General features: G+C 40.2%; 1 protein-coding gene across 2 annotated transcripts in view; it reads right to left on the bottom strand.

Moving 5' to 3' along the window:
- Window positions 1–9,843: 9,843 nt before the first annotated feature.
- Window positions 9,844–18,284, bottom strand: part of PRRX1 (paired related homeobox 1) — a 74,879-nt gene continuing 66,438 nt past the window's right edge. For both annotated transcript variants that reach the window (XM_012657735.1, XM_012657734.1), the window contains one exon: window positions 9,844–13,226. Coding sequence is in view for 1 of the 2 variants with exons in the window: in XM_012657734.1 (XP_012513188.1) it covers window positions 13,088–13,226 (139 nt within the window). In the remaining variant the exon portion in view is untranslated. The remainder of the gene's footprint in view (window positions 13,227–18,284) is intronic.

Genomic DNA, 18,284 nt, shown 5'->3' with positions numbered 1-18,284 from the left:
TGCTGTTAGAATACATAGCACATTGTCTAGGACAGATGGAAGGGCAACTTTCCACACCCTAAAATTCTGCATAGTTATAGTTTATAATATCTAAGTGACTAAGGGTCACATCAGTCTTCAGAAAGCCCACCTGCTGTGCCCCCTTAGACTATCATATGTAAAACCAGATCAGGCCTTAACATAGGCTAATTTAAATATATTCCCGAGACTATCAAATTTACTGTTAAACAATATGCTATATGATTGCTAGGTGCTGTTCAGTACAGTACATTCAGGCAATGCCTTCCTCAGTCTCTGTAGACCAATATGAGCCCAGTCCGGGTACATTCCTGAATGTGATACAATGGGATAAGGATAAGGGTCAATTGCTCTGAGGTCTCCAGAAGCCAAATCAATAAGACCTTAGACTGGCTGTAGGTATGTTATATAATATTTGTAATTCTGTCTATTTTTGCTTTACAAATTTCAAGGCTGTGTCACTAAGTGTTGTTAGGTGTTATCTAAAATTGTTATAGCTTCATGTTGATTTCCCCTCATCCCTAATAGTGGTCTTTGCATTAAAGTCTATATTATCTGTCATTAATATGGGTACACTAGGTTTCTTTTGCCTAATAATCATCTGATGTATATTTTCTCATACTTTTATCTTCAAAATTCTGTCCTTGTGTTTTATGAATCTCCTGTCAACAGCACATTTGTGGGGTTTTTTGAATCTCATTTGACCATCAGCAATTTATTTGGCGTTGGGGTGAGATGGGGAAGAGGGCATTGTTTCCCGGAGAAGGCAGGGGCTGAGGCGGTGTTACAGACAGCAGGGGCTTATGAGAACCAGCACAGACATCTTTTTTCCACGGCTCAGAGAAGGACAATTCTGTACTCACCATAGGTCTACTTGACGCCTGCTTTTTGCCTTACTGACAGAAAAACTGTTAACTTCAAATAGACCCTTTGAAAACTCACCTATAACCAGGAAGAAAAAAAAATTGAACTGGTCAGTAGAAGTAGGGACAGCTCTCCTGAATGAGGGAAGTTCTCCACAGCTAACCTGCTTCTAACACCCCATCCCTGCCAAGAAGGGGCATTGCACAAACAAGAAATAGCAGGGAAAGTGATTGAAACAAAATACTTCCAAGGATTTGTTTTTATTCAAAAATTAACTCTGCTCTACTGCTTTGGGACTAGGCTACTTTGCAGCTAAAGAGAAAAAAGAAATTCTTCAGAAGTCTCCTCAGTTACTGTTCTGTAGACTTTCCATCGGGCTGGGGAAAGGGGCTTCTGAACTTCTGAGTGCCATATTTGTACCTACAGGACAAAACCCAAAACCCTCAACTTAAGAGTAGCTAAGCGGTATCAGTTTACCATTACCTCTTGTATTAACCGGGATGGAACTGGAGACCACTCTCTTAAGTGAAGTATCGCTAGAATGGAAAAATAAACAGCACATGTACTCTAACAACACTTACGTGCACATATGGAACTAAAACTCATCGGAAATCAAGCAGGTGGGGTGGGGAGGGGATGAGTAAATTCACACCTAACAGGTACAATGCACACTATCTGGGTGACGGGCACACTTACAACTTTGACGCAAACTGTACAAAAACAATGTAGGTAACGAACATGTTTATACCCCAGTAATACTGAGAAATAAAATAAAAAAAAAATGTATCTAAGCAACAGGGAAAATGTCTTGAATATAGTCCTTGGAAGAGCAGGGCAGTCACATATTCCATACACTCCCTCTTTCCTTCCTGCATTTTTCTTCCTTCTTGCATGCTACCCTTCCTTCATCTTCCAATGTCTTCTTCTGTCATGCCCCCTAGAGAGCCTGGGCCTCCTGGCCTATAGCCCAGGACACCTGCCACTGGTAGTATGGAAGGAAAAGGGAACCTAGAGCATGATATGGGTGGTGTATTAATGCTTTACTAATGTTGTCTCATTTAATCCCCCACCAATCTCTAACGTAGGTATCATTTTACAAAGGGATTAAAAAAAAATCTCAAGGGGATAAGTAACTTGCCCAAGATGACACTGAAAGTAAGTAATCAAGCAGGGACTGGAACCAAGGTCTACATTTTTCCATTACATCATGTTATCCCCTGAAATTCCCCTCTGCAGAGTTCCCGTTAGTGTTTGCCATTCTGCAGCAGGGCGCCAATACTCCACCTACATATTTCTCTTTCGCCCTCATCCCATGCACCAGAACTGTGTCCTAGTCCTTTCTCACCAGGCAGTCGTTGTAAGGGCTAATCATCATCTCAAGGCATGGCATGAGCCTTCCCCTCCTTTGCAGCAGAGATAATGGGAGGTTCCTGGAAACTGTGCAGTGAAGGCGGGAATAATTCTCTGCTGGTGGAAATTTAGGCACAGAAGTCAACTGAGGGAGCTGTTTTTGGTAGAAATCTTTCGGAGACATTGACTGTTCTATGCCTAAAAGCTTGATTGGGGAAGTTGAGTTACATGCAAAAAAAATTTTTTTTAATCTTCTTAAAAATATATTACAATATCCCTCCTCTCTGCCTGGCTAGAGCAAAGACAAGGATTACACAAACACACCCACCCCAATCCTGCATCTCCTTCTGCCAAGGTTGTGAAATATACATGTCCATTCTTTTTTTCTGCATTTAACAAATTTTCAAATATAGCAGGCACAGAAAAGTGCAGAGATTAATATCATAAGCATGTTTTACTTACCATCCAGTTTTTGTCAAGTTTTAATATTTTGTCATATTTGCTCCTCATACATTTTTAAGAAAATAAAATATTTTCATTATATTTGAAGAACCCAGTATACCTGTTTCGATTCTATTTCCTGCCCCTTTGCCCAGAAACTGCTTTTACTGAAATTGTTTCTAAAATAATTCAGAATTTTTCTGAAATTATTTCTCATGCCCATGTATTTTTTGGTATTTTTACTACATACATATGTGTTTACAAACAATATATGATTATAGTGTGCATTTTTGAGCTTTATATAAAGTGTCATGCATCTTTCTGCAAAATGCTCTGCAACATGTCCCTCAAAATTATGTTTATGAGTGGATAAGTATAGCTGTGGCTCATTCATTTTTTGTTTCTGAATAGTATTCCATTGTATGAACATGTCACAGTTTGTTTATTCTCCCATTGATGGACATTTCATTTGTTTCCAATATTTTGTTATTGCAAACCATGCTGCAATGAACATTTCTGTTCATGTCTTCCTGTGCACATGTGTGAGTTTCTCTAGCTGTCTAGGATTGCTAGCCTTATTTTACCTCTGCTTAACTGAGTGACACTAAGCAAATAAATATGTGACTCTAAGAAATAGTTTTCAGATGCCTTCAATTTGTCAATGATCTGGCTATCTTCGTCTTAGGAATGCTGATTTTTTTACAACTAGAATAACATTCTGAGATATTTTCCAGGAGCTCTAGAGTATCAGGCATTAATTTCTTGAAGGTGTCATTTAGTGCATTCATTTATCGTAACATTCAATTTACTTTGTTAGGTTATAATCCAAAGGGTACAGATGCCGCATAGGTACGTATTATATATTCAAATGTCCAATGTGGGAGAATAATTTCTCCTGATTGTTGAGAACTATAAGTCTATGAGTTACAGAAAGGGTCTTAAAATAGTGGTGTATGGAAGGAAGAAAGGAAGAAGGGAAGAAAGGAAGGAAGAAAGGAAGGAAGGAAGGGTAGGAAAGAGGGATAGAAGAGAGAGCAATGGGGAAGGAGGGGTATTAGTTGGGTTGGGATGAGCTGTACTAACAAACAGACATCATATAATGGTTCAATAGACTAAAACTTTATTTCTCCGTCATATAACACCCCAGGATGGTTCCAGGTTGGCAAGGGTTGTAGCTTTTCTTCATGCAGTCACTGCTCTGGGTCCCAGGCTCACTGTTGCTTTACTGTCTTTAAAATGTGGCTCCTAAAATTGATCAGAGGTTGTCATCTCAGTCAGCAAGGTGGAAATAAAGGGCACCAAAGAGTGCAAAAGAGAGGTCTAAGCCAGGATTGAAACTGTCGAATAATACTTCTGCTCACATTCCATTGACTAGAATTTAGTCACAAGACCACATCTAACTGCAAGAGATTCTGGGAAATGAAATATACCTGTGTGTCCAGAAAGAAGAGTAAATGAACTTTGCTAAAATGCTAATTCTTTTTTCCACAAGAAAGAGAAAAGGAGTTGGTATAGTTTTAATTCAAGTATTTGGAGCAAATATTTGCCAACATTATTAAGAAGCAATAGTTAATAACAATTGAGCTGGAAAACAATTTGCAATTCAGAAGTGCTCTCTCTTCTTCCTTTCTCTGATAGATTTGTGCTATTTTTTTCCTTCCTCTTCCTGCCTTTTTTTCATTCCCTCTTCTGTCTTTGGATAGCAACAGATTTCCGTGACTCAATCCACACGGTTTTGGTGAAGATGTATTCTGGGCCCTTGCAAGAGCAGAGTTGGGGCCAGGCACGGTGGCTCACACCTGTAATCCTAGCACTCTGGGAGGCCAAGGTGGGAGGATCACTTGATCTCAGGAGTTTGAGACCAGCCTGAGTGAGAGCAAGACCCCTCTGTACTAAAAATAAAAAAAAAATTAGCCAGGGATAGTGGCATGCACTGTAGTCACAGCTAGTGCGTGGGAGCTGTGGCAGGACGATCTCTTGAGCCCAGGAGTGTGAGGTTTCAGTGAGCTAAGATGACTCCACTGCACTCTAGCCCAGGCAACAGAGCAAGACTTTGTCAAAAAAAAAAAAAAAAATGCAGAGTTGGAGGTAATGGGTAATGGCTGACATGTAGGAAGTTTACTTGGAAAATGGTTCCACAAAGCAAGAATGAGGGCCTGAGGGAATGCTATAGGTAAAAAGAATGCACTATCAAGGTGGCCGCCGCTGCTACGGAGACTGATGCTCAATAATTGTAAGCCTCTAGATGAAAGTGGGGAGCATTTATCTATTATCTCAATTAAGTTCTGTCTCCAAGGCTGGTGGAAATACCTGCAGACCAGGTGCTGAGCAGTGACTGGGCTACAACTGGGAACAAGAGGAGTTGCATTGGCTCCCAAGTGGTGTCTGATACACGCAGGCAACCCTGGTCTGGCTGCTCAGTCACCTCCACCTTCAGGACACGGTGATTGGGTCATGAGCGTGCACACGCTGAGCCAGCACAATAGAATCTTCACTCAGGATTTTTATAACAGCAGCTTGTTTCCAAGACTCTTCTTCCAAAGCTGAATGGATATAAGTCTGCATCTTTCAGGAGCCATTGTCCCTACTACATGGAGAAACTTGCTAGATCTTCCTTTCATCCTGTGACCACATCCCATCCATCTAATAAATCCTCTGATTAAACCATCTTAACCTAATTCGAGTTGGGTTTCTGCCACTTGCAACTGAAATGTGCCTGAACTGAAACGCAGAAATTGATAGGTGAAAGTAGAGTGTTATTAATTACAGGCCTTCAAATCTAGAACTAGATGACCTGTTGTAGTTTGAAAAGCCTGGAGGATCTCAACCCAAGGCCGGCTCTCCAACGCTCCCCAGGGTCAGACTGAGGGTCAGAATCTGCTGAATTGAAAAAGCATTTCACTCTTTCCAAGCAAAGGCGAGAAATTTGAAACACAGTGGAAACAGGCTTGAGAGGAGCTGGAGAAATGAGTGGAGGTCTCCTTTCCCAGCCCCTTCCCACACCTCTCCAGAGCTCCCCGGTCCCCCAGGCCTGTTATAAAGTAATAGTCCCTCACCCCACCCACTTTAAGTCACAATCTGCTAGAATGCTGCCTGAGGACGGGGCAGGTTAGCACTGCCCAAAACTCTTGCATCGTTCTGTCCAAAGCAGAAGATTAGAGTGAAGCCTTTAAATTGAGGTCTTAGGGATGAGCAGATCTGAATCCTGTCAAGAAAAAAAAAATGTGGAGCTGGGATGGGTTCAGATTTAAGAATTATAACTCAGTAATATTTTTGGCATTGGCTTCTGATTATGAAATCTCCAGGAATTGAATCTAAAGCTGGCCAAGCCAGGTCTTAAAGGAGGTATACGTCATTCATCCACTGGGACATTAGAGCAGTGGGGCTCTCAGCGAAGCCCTCCCCCAGGCCTGGCCAGGGGGGCAAAGGTTGAAGAAGTAGACAGACTTGGGCACAGCCAGATAGACTGGCCAAGAAAGTCACTTTACTGTAAGGGAATTGAGTCCTCAGTGTTCCTGGTGTCATATGCTACAGCAAAGTGAACACTATTTACAAGTTCCCCTTTGCTTCTCAATAAAATGAAAGTTTTATTGCTGTTAGCCTCTCTTCTTCACACCCATTGGGGATGGTTAAAACGCTAATGTAGCTGTAGATTAGAGGATCATAGGAAACCACCTACAGAGATGATGGAAACACACCTGTGCCGCAAAGTACCTGGATAAGTGCTTTCGGGAGCTTCGGCTTCATGTTAGGCAAAGGCATTCTGGCGAGGAAGAAAGAGGTGCGTGTGCTGGGGAGCCGAGCATGGAATGGGCTGGATTTGTGTTGCTTTTGTCAGTCCCAATATCTCTTCCCTTCTGAGAATAGCGTTCCCTCCTCTTGCAGGAGGCCGCTCCCGCTCACAACCATCTCCCCTTGGTGCCTGTGCATCCATGGATCGGAGTAGGCCGCGTGAAGCCGGCTGGCCAATCAGAGGCCACACCTCCCCGACCTCAGTGCTGATTCAGAAAGCCACGTCACCTGAGCCAGGCCAGGCAGACTTCTTCCCCTGCATTGTTCTACTTAGAACCAGCGTGGAAGATTCTTTGCACTCCCCAAGAATGTGAATCTAAAGCTGCCAGTAGCCGTGTTTTCTGTCTGGTGAAAGGCTGATTAGTTGGAAAGAATGGAGATAAGAGAAAAAACAAGAGGCAAAGAACAAATGGAAAGAGAATCCTGGAGCGTGGAGGCCTCGTCAAATCTGGTGCCCAGGGCAAGAGTGCAAATGGAAGGTCTGCATGGTTGTGTCCATATATTAATGCTACAATTCAAGCTCACGAACTGTTAAACGAATATGTTCTGCTCCCTTACTTTAACAGATATGCCTTCATAAAGACCTGAAAAGCCACATTTGCTGTTAGAATCCTCAGACTCTTGGAGTTCCTTTCCAGAACGTCGCAGTGGTGGGGGAGAAGGTTGGAGGCTAGCCCGCAACCTGTAGCCTGCCCACTTCGCTTCTCACCCCAGCTCCCTCCTGCACCCACGGTGGAAATGTGCGTTGTGTGTGGCAACCGTAGCATGCACATTCCAGATCCATCTGCGTGTCCCCACCTCCGAACACAATGGCCTTTTGGCCATCCCTCAACAGTATGAACCGAGAGAAGAAGCTTATGCAGGCACTGAAAGTGGGCTTGGGATAATTTGTTGTGCGAATTCCAAACCTCAAGTGCCTGGACTGTGGTCTAGAACTGGGGGTACAGGCTCCAGGTGGCCCCATGGATTCTTTGCTCAGGGGAGGGGCATAGTCAGAGGAGTGTAGGTGGGGCTCAGGGAAGAGAATACAGGCCTGACCTGGTCTACGGGTATGACTGCATGTTTCTGTCCCATGCAAATTCACATGGTAAAACCCTAACCCCCAATAGGATGGTATCAGGAGGCAGGGTCTTTGGGAGGTAATTAGGTTTAGATGAGGTCATGAGGATAGAGCCCCCATGATGGGATTAGTGTCATTATTAGAAGAGAAAGAAACTAGAGCTCACTCTTTTTGCCATGTGAGGCTACAAGACGATGACCATCCCAGGAAGTGGGCCCTCACCCAACACTGAGTCTGCTGGCATCCTGATCTGGGACTTCCCAGCCATCAGAACTGTGAGAAATAAATGTCTGTTGTGTAAGCCAGCCAGCCTGTGGTATACTGTTGTAGCAGCCCAAACTGACAAGGATAGGGTATGGGCTTCATCCCAGGGTCTAGCATCCTTGGAGCTGCCCTGGCTCTGGCAGCAAGTCTCTGGGCTGGGTGAGCTATTTTTCAAATAAAGCCTCTTTATAATTTTAACTAGTTTGATCAGTTTTTGTTACACACAACTGAAAGAATCCTTGTTAAATCTTGTAATGCCAAGCCAGTGGTTCCATTTTTTTAAAAGTGCTTATTCTTACCATAACTTGTTAAATCAACCTTCTTCCTCCAGCACTCTAGTAAATTGTGCTCTTGAAAGTCACTAAACCAATGGCCTTTCCTCCATCCCCAGTTAGCTGGTCTTCTCTGTAGCACTTGAGTATATTAAACATTCCCTTCTTACTGAAAACTTCTCTTAACTCTGGAATAATAAACAGAGCTTTATTCTCCTCCTATTTCTCAAACAGTTCCTTTTAAATTGACTTCTGTAGCCATCTCCCCAGCTGTAGATGTTCCGCAAAATCCAATCTTCCTCTCTGGCTGAAACTACTTCTAAAAGCCATGTATCAGGAATAATTATTTGAGTGACAGTGGCGCCTTCTCATCCAGACAAACTCATTCATTCTTGTCCCTCAAAGTGCCACCTCCTTAAAGGTTAATCTCAAACTTCTACCTCCATCATTGACCTTGGTACCAAGTTCTATTTTCATGTCTTCATTTATTGGATGTTCACATTTGTTTTTGAGCTTTGTTCAGACATTTAAAACTGCCATTATCTTCTCCTGTAACTTATTCTCTCTCATCTTTGCTGTTTTTTGTCAATTTCGTCAACAATTCATTCTCCTAGTCCTGGGGTTTTAAACCGGTAATGTCTTTGACTCCCTCCCCTTTTTCCCGACATGAAGTCCTATTGATTCTTTCCTTACAAGACATTTGCTATTCATCCTTTGCCTTTTGTTCCCCTTGCAGCAATGTCCATCTGATCTGCTTCCAGTTCTTGTTCTGCTCTAGTTTACCTTCATTCTTTTACTGGAATAATTCTGCCAAAGTCGCATTTTTTTTTTTTTTTTTTTTTTTTGCATAGCATTTTTTTTCTGCTCGGACACCTTCAACGGATCTCTGTGGCCTGAGGAATAGTCCAAACTCCTTTGTCTGATGCGCAAAACCCTGCAAGATTAAGGCTCAACTTCAATCTCCAGTATTTTCTTCCACTCTGCTTTAAAATAAACTCTTCATCTCATCCAGGCCCACCCAGCCACAGTTTCCTGAGCACAAATTCCTCATTCCTGTGTTGCTGTCTTCATGCCTTCTCTACTCCCCCGTCTCAATAGCCACCACCCCCTCTTCACCTGTCCACATCCTTGCTGATGAAACTCGAGTCCCAGTTCCTCTAAAAAACCCTTCTCCCACTTCAGCTCACAGTGTGAGCTGACTCACACTTCTGGACTCCTTCTGTCTGCTCCATTTGCTTGATACTTATTAATTTATTATCTTGAATTGTTTCACAAATTTTTTCATGCTAGAGTTGTTTGTCTTTTGAACCAGATTTTAATTAGTATGAAAACAAAACCTGTGTCTGGCTTTTCTATTCTCCCCATTACCACACACCCCTACACTATACACAATGAGTGCCTAAGAAATATTATTTTGCTACTTCTTTATTCCAAAATAAACAGCTGTGCTTTATATAAAGTCTTTTTTTCCATATGGCATCTGGTATTGTGGGTGCTAAACATATTGGTAAAAAAAATATTAAACTCTCGTAAAAGTTCTACTCTACAGTTACTCATTATACTAATAAATGTCTCCTCTTCCTCCCACCATTGTCTTTGTTTTTGAGGAACAGTACATTATTTTCCTGTTTTATAGAAAGTAATATCATAAAAGTTTTCTTGTTTATAAACCCTTCTTACCTTTATTGCTCTTCATGTAATCTCAGATCCTAGCAGATCTGTGTTTTTGAAGTTTAAAGAGAAAAGAATCAGCAGGCTCAATGTATGGAACAGCAGACATAGTAGTATCCTTCTTTCTTTTTATTGAAAAGGAATCATTTCTATTCTAGCGCAAACAATGTATATTTTACATCATAAAGCAAGATATAATTTACATATTACATTTCTTATGAGATCTTTATACCCTAAATGACATTCCCTTTCTTGTTAAGTCACCTCTTCTGGTTTAATTTAACCTGCCAAGTACCCTACAAATCAGCATCTTGATTGGGGAGAGACTGAGGACACAGACAGTTCATACGCATTCATCTGTATCTGGGTATAATGATGGTGAGGAACAGGGGTATGTCTTGAAGTTTGCGGCCCTGAGGCCCTGTGCTGACAACTGGCTTAAGAGCCAGAGGCTACTCCTTCGAATCATGTATCAAACTTGTATTTTTAAAAAAATCAATAATAAATGAACAAAACCGAGTGCTTGTACTACATGTATACTTCTTGATCAAGTGCTTAGATAAAAGATGCTTATGGTGTTGGTTCACCAGCAATGAAGGTTTCCTTGGCTGACCAGCAGTGGTTACTCTATGATATTGCCAGACATCACTTGGTCAAGGCATTGGACAAATCACCCAGTTTCATCCATCCTTTCAGTTTATGAGTTCAGGCTTTCCTGTTCACCACTGGAAACGGATGTCTGGATGAAAATTTCTAATAAGTTTGTTTTACATGCCCCTCTATCTCTCTACTCGCTCTCCTAAGAGTTCCCTCTTCTCGATAAAACCTTTTCATGTATGATTTCTGTTCCCTGCCTATAACTCCAATCCTTTGTTAACCCTTCTCCCCAAGCTCCAAACCCCTAAAGTTCACCAATTTCTTGGATTGCACTCATTTCACTAAAATCAAAGCATGGTTCAGTCTGTTAGGATATACTGTTCCTTCAAAACTTGATAATCCACAGCAACTGGTAGGACAAAAGTATGAACGGAGGGACTCTTTAGTAAGCAAGTAATGTGTGCTGTTCAGCCAGCCTACATGAACCATTCACTAAGAAATGTTTTAATAGTGGGTTAAAAGAAAAGGGAATCAGTTGGTAAAAGCAAAATGCATAAAATGGGCTTCCTTCCTATTATTGAAGGAAGTACAGAATCAACATTTGAAATACATTTTCAGACTGGTGGCTGTTAGACTGAAATAATATCACCATTAGCTCAATCTGATATGCCAAAGGAAATACAAATGTGTGCTAAAAGTGCATCTTACACCCAAAAGTTTGTCTGTCACTCACAGTACAAAGTTGGCATATTTGGCCAAAATCAATTTAAAGTTTATTAGTCATTCGTAACTAAAAATTATGAGAACCAAGCTGGTCAGGATGAGAATATAAGTTAAAAATATGTCTGTTCTGTGTGTCTTAAATTATTCTTTTGGTCAAATGGTGTGATTTTTGAGAGATCTGAAAATATAAAACTATTTCTCATTTCCAAATACAAGATTATAAGTATGTACAGCAAGGTAGCATTTCCTTACTAGAAAACAAGGCTTCCAGGTACCGTATTAACATTGTACACTTGTATAGTCCCTTTCCTCCCATGGCTACAAAGTGCTGGACATACAGAGAATACAGGAAAGAATGAAGGAGCAAATGAATAGAGCCTCACAACACCCCTGTGAGGTAGGTAAGTATTGTTAAACCCATTTCACGAATGGGTAAACTGAGGCACAGCATGGTAACATGGTTTGGTCAAGTCCACCTGGCAAGTTACAAAAGCATGGCTGGGAACAAAGAAAGAGAAAGAAACAAAGAAAGATAAGTCCTGACTCCCAGCCCTAGGCACTAAATTTATTTCAAAATATTAAAAAATAAAAATAGCCCACAATTGCCTTTTACATTTTGGAATTTAGACAAACCTTTAAGTAAGCCACTTAAACATAACGTCTTTCAGATTCCTGTTGAGTGAAGAGGGGGTGAATGACTGAATGGCCTTTCCTCTTCTCTCTAAGTGCAATTCCCGTGATAGATCAAATGTATCAGCATTCCACCAACGCTGAGGCTCCAGACTCAAGGACATTTCTATAGCCTCAAATAGTTTCTAATTCAGTTAAAGCCCAACTCCAAAAAGGAGACCTGTTCCCCAACAGCTGCCCTATCAATTGCTCTGTGGCTTTAATGAGAATTCTGTATAGAAAAAGAAAAGCAGCAAGATCCCTAATTAATAAGTCTTATCACTGTAGAGATAAGAACAGTGGTGATGGTGTGAAATTTGCTTTTCGTAGTGTTTGAGAAATTGCAAACTCAAGCTTGCAATATTATATATATATAAAAAATATATAAATATATAAAATATATATATATATATGTGTACATCTGACTACCCTTAAGGCACCAGAGAGATGTAGGCATGCCTTTTACAACTCGGTCTTTGTGTTTCTAGAGAAATTTCTCTCCCCTCTCTCAAATGAAAAATATTTCTTCTACCAAATAGCCTGTGACAGCAAATCGGTCAAAGACAACAAGTATCTTTGAGACTGTTCGGGTCGGGGGAGAGGTGGTGGTGCTGGTGATATCATAATCTATAGTTTAGAGCTTAAAGCTAGAGCTTAGATCTCGAGCTTAGAGCTTAGAATTAGCCAGACACAGCCAATCACATTGGAGCAGACAGGCCAGTGATCAGATGTTGTACACAATTTTTTTTTTCCAGTAGCTGATGGAAAAACCTTACCATGACCAACAGAGATGGAGACAAGGAGAAAGGGAATTATGTCTGGCCGACACGGATTCTTCAGAAAGACTTTGGCTTTTCAAAAGCTCCTAGAGCTTCTATAGAGAGAACTGGGACAAGGACGTGTAAGGCACTGAGGTTTAAACAGGTCAAGAAGGAGACAAGGGGAAATCATTCTGGAGATATATATATATATATATATATATATATATATATATATAATATAGTTTCTTTGGCTGCTGTAGTTTTTTTAAAAACCTCATACAATCATGGGAGTGGGTGGGCTGAACCTAGCTGAAGAAGCTTGGAGTATATTAAGCAAAGCATGAATAGAAAGAAAAACAAAATAAACACACACAGAAACAAGTGGTGGTGGTATCCCAGAGGGAGGAGGAACATTTGTTAACTAATTTTCATTTTGTCCCTCTCCTGCTTTTCTCTGCCATGGTCCCAATATTTTAGCTCTGGCTTTTGTTTTTGTTTGTTTTTTACTTTTTTTTTTCCCCCCCAGCAGATGAAGAAATGACAGAGCAGGATAGGTGTCTTATGGTTTTTGATTTCTTCTTAGGCCTGTTTAATAACTTTTTTCCTCAGTTGACTGTTGGCACCTGGTTCCTCTGTAAACTATATTCCTTGGCTTTCAGTCTCAGGTTGGCAATGCTGTTGGCCATGTTGATGCCCTGTGCAGGGCTATTGTTGGCACATGTGGCAGAGTAAGTAGCCATGGCGCTGTAGGGACAAAGGAGAGAGCAGGGAGAATAACAGGCATTAGTTTCACAAAGCTGTAAGTCCACGCCCCAGATGGATGCACTCTCAGGATGGGGGCAAGCGGGCGCAGGTGGGTTGGGCTAGGTGACCTCTAGGGTCCCTCAATGCCCCAGCTTTCCATTAGTCTAAGGCACTTGGAAAAGAGCGGCCGTGTTTCGACGGGCACAGGGAAGTGGTGTGGAGTGAGGCAAGGGGAGCGAGAAGTATTCGCAGCGCCGGATACACTGAGTAATGACTTATTTCTGGGGTGTGAGAAGAAAGTGGCTCAAGTTGAATAGCAGGTGTTCCATCAGCTGACTAATTAAAACAGTATTTAATCTCTCTTCCTCCCTCCCTCCCCAGCCTGTGGGAGTGGTGGGGAAGAGAAGCAGGCGTTTGAAAATAAACTAAGGGGGCTTTTGCTTCTTCACTCTAGGTAGCCGACCTTCATTCTAACACGTTTTAGATAATCAATAAATATCATGGTAAATAGTGTGCCTTGAAGAACCAAACAACCCAAGAGAACTTCTCTGCCATTCTTTGGATGTACTGGTTGATAGCACCAAGCATTGTCAAATCAAGAGGTTCCTAACCCTATTAGCCTTGATTTTATAACCTTTCCTCAAAAGTACTTAAGTAGCACACATTGCTTTTTGGGTCAGTTATTCTGGAAATGTTTAAATCTCCTAGATAAACGATCAAAATCTCCAGTTTCAGCATTCCTGACCTCAGAGGTAACTGTTTCTCACTGTCCTTATTGCTGAGAAAAAAACTGAAGTTGTTTTTCATTGTCAGAAATTGTAATTAAGACCTAGAAACGCCATGAGGCAGAAATTTGTCATTGGGGGGTTTCTGGTAATTGCACCCACGAATCTCTTTTAAAGAAAAAAGAAACGATTTCATAGACTCAGATGCAAATCACCCTTTACTTTATACTAAGCAGTTAAAAGGGTACACATTTTAATTAAATGAAAATGTTTCTAGTTGTTTCTAAGATTAGCAAAATCCCTTTTAACTGAGGGCTGGAATGGATAGACTTATAAATGGAATGACATGTGCTTTCTCTGTTGGTTGTTGCCTGCATTCCAATCGAATTTTGTCAGCCACACAGGAGTTGGTAGTTCTGGGGATCAAGTGACAAGACCAGAAAGAGAGAAAACTAAAGCTACTCTACAAATAGAGAATATATCGTTGATATTTATTTGGGATACCACGTAATCAAGACTCATCACAACCTATTTCAGCTCCATTACTAGCAATCGGCTCAAGAAGATTAAGTTAAAGAAATATAATTAGTCCTAGATCACTAGATCTTTCTAGTGCATCTTTAATTTAAAATCCTTATAACTGGTATATGTGTATGGGTGAGTGGGAGTGTGTGTGGGGGAGTGGGGGGCATAAGGAGAAAGATGGACTACCAAATAATCCTACATTCTTCTATTTCATTTTCCCAGCTTCACTCTTACTCATCATTTCTGTGTAAATGATCCTAACCTGCTAGACAAGGTTAGGTTCTTTAATAGCACCCTGTACTTTTGCTTTTAGCACTTAGTTCAATTTTAACCGATAATTTGCCTAGGTTCTATCACTGTCCTCAACTGTAAGTGCCATAGGTCATATATCACATCTGCCTTGTCCTCAATTGTATCCTCAGGTAGACCCGACAGCAAACCTGGTACATATTCATTGTTCAATGAATAGAGCGTTCAAAGAATAAAGTGTTCAATGAATAGACAAAAAACTGATAAATATCTAGATATAGTAAGATTAAAGTGATTTATGCTCAGTGCCATTGACCTCTGTCATCCTGCTGTAACAATTTCTTGAAAAAAATCTTACCCATATCCTTTTATTCTTAGGAACTAGTTCTTACTGTTAATTTTGCTGTCTTAATAGAAAGAACAAAATCAAGAGGACATGAAAAAAGCAGGGGCTGATGATTGTAGTCTTGTATCCATCAAAAAAATATCTTTTCACACTGAAAAATGAACAAATATTCAGTTTAGACTTATATGACAGACTATGCACAGTTGAGACTTATAGGCTATTAATTCTGTCACTGTCTACCAAGGGACAGAGGCAGAAGAGTTCCCAGTTAAGGTAGGTTTAAATCAGAACTGAGATAAATGACCAGAACAACCCATTAAAATGGGAAAAGTTTTTTTTTCTTTGAATGTACCAAGAAATGTCATATATTTTCAAAACCCATATACATATCATATTTAGTTCCTATATGAATTACATGCTTCCATCCAGACCCCTACCAAAAATGTATGCAAACCTATAAAACCTATACTTAGTCTAGGACATACCAAGGATCCAAAGCTCTAAGTAGCTAAGAAAAGAGATTATTGGATTTGGGAAATGTAAAATAATCATAGATTATTTTAAAATCTACCCAATCAACCTTTCTCAGTCAGGTTTCTGTGAGAGAATTAACCCCTAAAGATGATACATAGTTAGCACCATTTTAAACACATAGGAGAGAAGCTGGAATTATAAATCATCTGTATTATTTGTTAAGTACTGAGAATAAAATTGAATGACTTCTGAAAACAGAAGGATAAAACTTCATAAGAGAACACAAAGAAAAATTCTCCGATGACAAATTATAGATTGTCATGGAATATTGTGCTTTTAAGTACTTGGCCTAGTTTTCTGAGGGATATGTTTTTCATCTTTTGAGATTCTGGACAAGCAAAGTCCTGTTTAATAGAAATTTGCTGCTTCTTTGATAATCGAAGATGTGTTCCATTTCCTTAGTAGACAACAGGAATCGGAACCTTGCGGGGAATTATTTTAGTTTGCTGAAGATGCTGTTACTGTTTTCCAGAAATGTCTACTATAATAGTGATTGCAGGTTTGTCTATTGTATAACCATTTTTGCTGTAGTCACTTGAGTCTACTAACATTATCATCTGATATTCTAGTTTGGAGACAGTATAACTAAGTCCTCTTAGAAATACTGAGTTTCTCTCTCTAATGCAGACAAGACAGTAATATCCCAAATGAAATGAATGTCGATCCACTTTCTAACAATATAAAAACAAATTAATGGGAATCAGGATCATATATTGCACAGGAGACTGGATATTCACAGGGACATTTTTCACTTAAATGGCAGACTGTGTTTCCACAGCAGAGAAGAGTGCTCCTGTCCTATTATACCGTGGTGCTGTTATAAGAACACCATTGTACTAGCAAGTCTGTGACAATGTCTCATAGGTATCCCTCAAGTTAGTGGGGTGTGAGTGTAAAAAAACAGTTAATTTTAATGAGTAAACTTTCCAATTCCCTAGGAGCTTGACAGGTGATAACACTCTTACTTGATAAATGTTTAGGAAAGTTATAAACTTTCAAAAATTGATCTAACTTACTCCAGCATCCCATAACCATAAGAAGTAGGATAATAGAACAGAAGCCATCTTAATTCACAGACTTTCAACAAATGTTTAGAATACAGAATCCTACAAGTAAGAATGCCAGTGATATTTTGTGCACATACTAAAGAATTACAGGTCTGTTTTCCCTTCAGTAGTGTGACATGGGTCTGATTTCTCAACTTGAGCTAAAAGTACCGGATAGACGAAAGTGAGCAGTCCTTTGATATACCAGTGACAAGTGAGACTTGTTACAGTTCTTGGTATGGAATTAATGAGTGGGTACTTTAAGCGTAGCTTAGACGTGCTTTAAAAATGATATTAGAAGTAAGATGGAGAGAATCTGCCTCCCACAGTGACAACAGGAGCAAGAGAGCCTTGAGCGGCTGTCAATCTGAAAGACTGTTCGTGACCACCTGCTGTCCATGTCATGGACACTTCTAAAGCTCTGTTTTAGGAAAAGAAAGAGAACCCTGAAATGTTTTCTCACAAGCCCACAACCGATGAGGGTAATTAGCTGTTTTCAACTTGTTTATAGGGCAGTTCAGAACATGTAAAATGACCACTCCTTCCTATACAGAATTAATCTTACTGGGATAAATAGGTGAGATGGAAACTAAACGACTTGTAGATTCAGCACATGACAATAACCAAGAGCCTGCTTAACAACAACCGGAGATCCTTCCTGTTCTTGCCTTCTGAGTAAAAACCATTTATTCTTGTAAGCAGGGTGCAGACGTGAGCTGAGTCCTGGAACTGAGTTTATAGGGTTTGACTAAAGCACCATGTTTATTTGGTTTTAATAACGTTCTTTGTGTCTGTGACCAAGAAGCAACATTGCCGAATAAAGGCATCGAGAAATTGGAGATTAAAAAGAAATGCTTGAATCCCATCTGTCAATTCAGCACGTCTGCGCTGGGACTTACACAGAGCTAACATTTAAGTAGCTTGAAATTTTTCCATCTCCTTATTTGGAAATTCCTAGCAGATGCAGCTCAGCCATAGACAATAGCATGCTGACCACCAGCAGGGTTAGAGTATTGTTTTCACTGGAGACAAACCATTTTTGATCATTTCAACCTACCCGGAAAGAGGTTGTTGTGAGAAAAAAAAGTATTAAAATATCTGTCAAACATTGAGGAAGTACAGAAAATGGTATTCTTTAAAGCTAGGAAACTTATGGAAAATTGTCTCTCTGTTTTCTAATCACCCATAGTGTAAGTCCTACAAATCACATAACAATTGAGGATAGCTTGGGGAAAAACCAATACTCAACAAGATTTTCAACTCTAACTTTGTTTTCTACTTGGCCCTTTTGAGCAAATAATGACAAGCTATTTAAAATTTCACTCCAAAGACCAATCTGTCAGCCCTAGAAGTCTGTGAGTCTTCCTGAAATCTTAGTGTTTCACCAGCTCAGGATTTTTTTTTCTCAAAGGCTTTCAAGACTCTGTGGTGCATAGAACTTGGAGACCATCTCTTTGGTTTGTTCTTTTGTCAGTGTAAGAACAGAGGTATACTTGCTCCATCCAAGAAAATTTAATACCCGGGTGGGTTTTTTTTAGGAAATTTACTTTTAAAGAGAGTTCCCATAAATCCTTTTGGAAGTGCTCTTTTGCAATTTAAATAACCATTCCTAACTTCTGTTTTTGAAATTCAG

This window comes from Propithecus coquereli, unplaced genomic scaffold (assembly GCF_000956105.1).
Source record: "Propithecus coquereli isolate 6110/MARCELLA unplaced genomic scaffold, Pcoq_1.0 Scaffold56, whole genome shotgun sequence".
NCBI lineage: Eukaryota > Metazoa > Chordata > Mammalia > Primates > Indriidae > Propithecus > Propithecus coquereli.
Note: the sequence above shows the minus strand (reverse complement) of the source record. Positions and strands in the feature narration are given on the sequence as shown.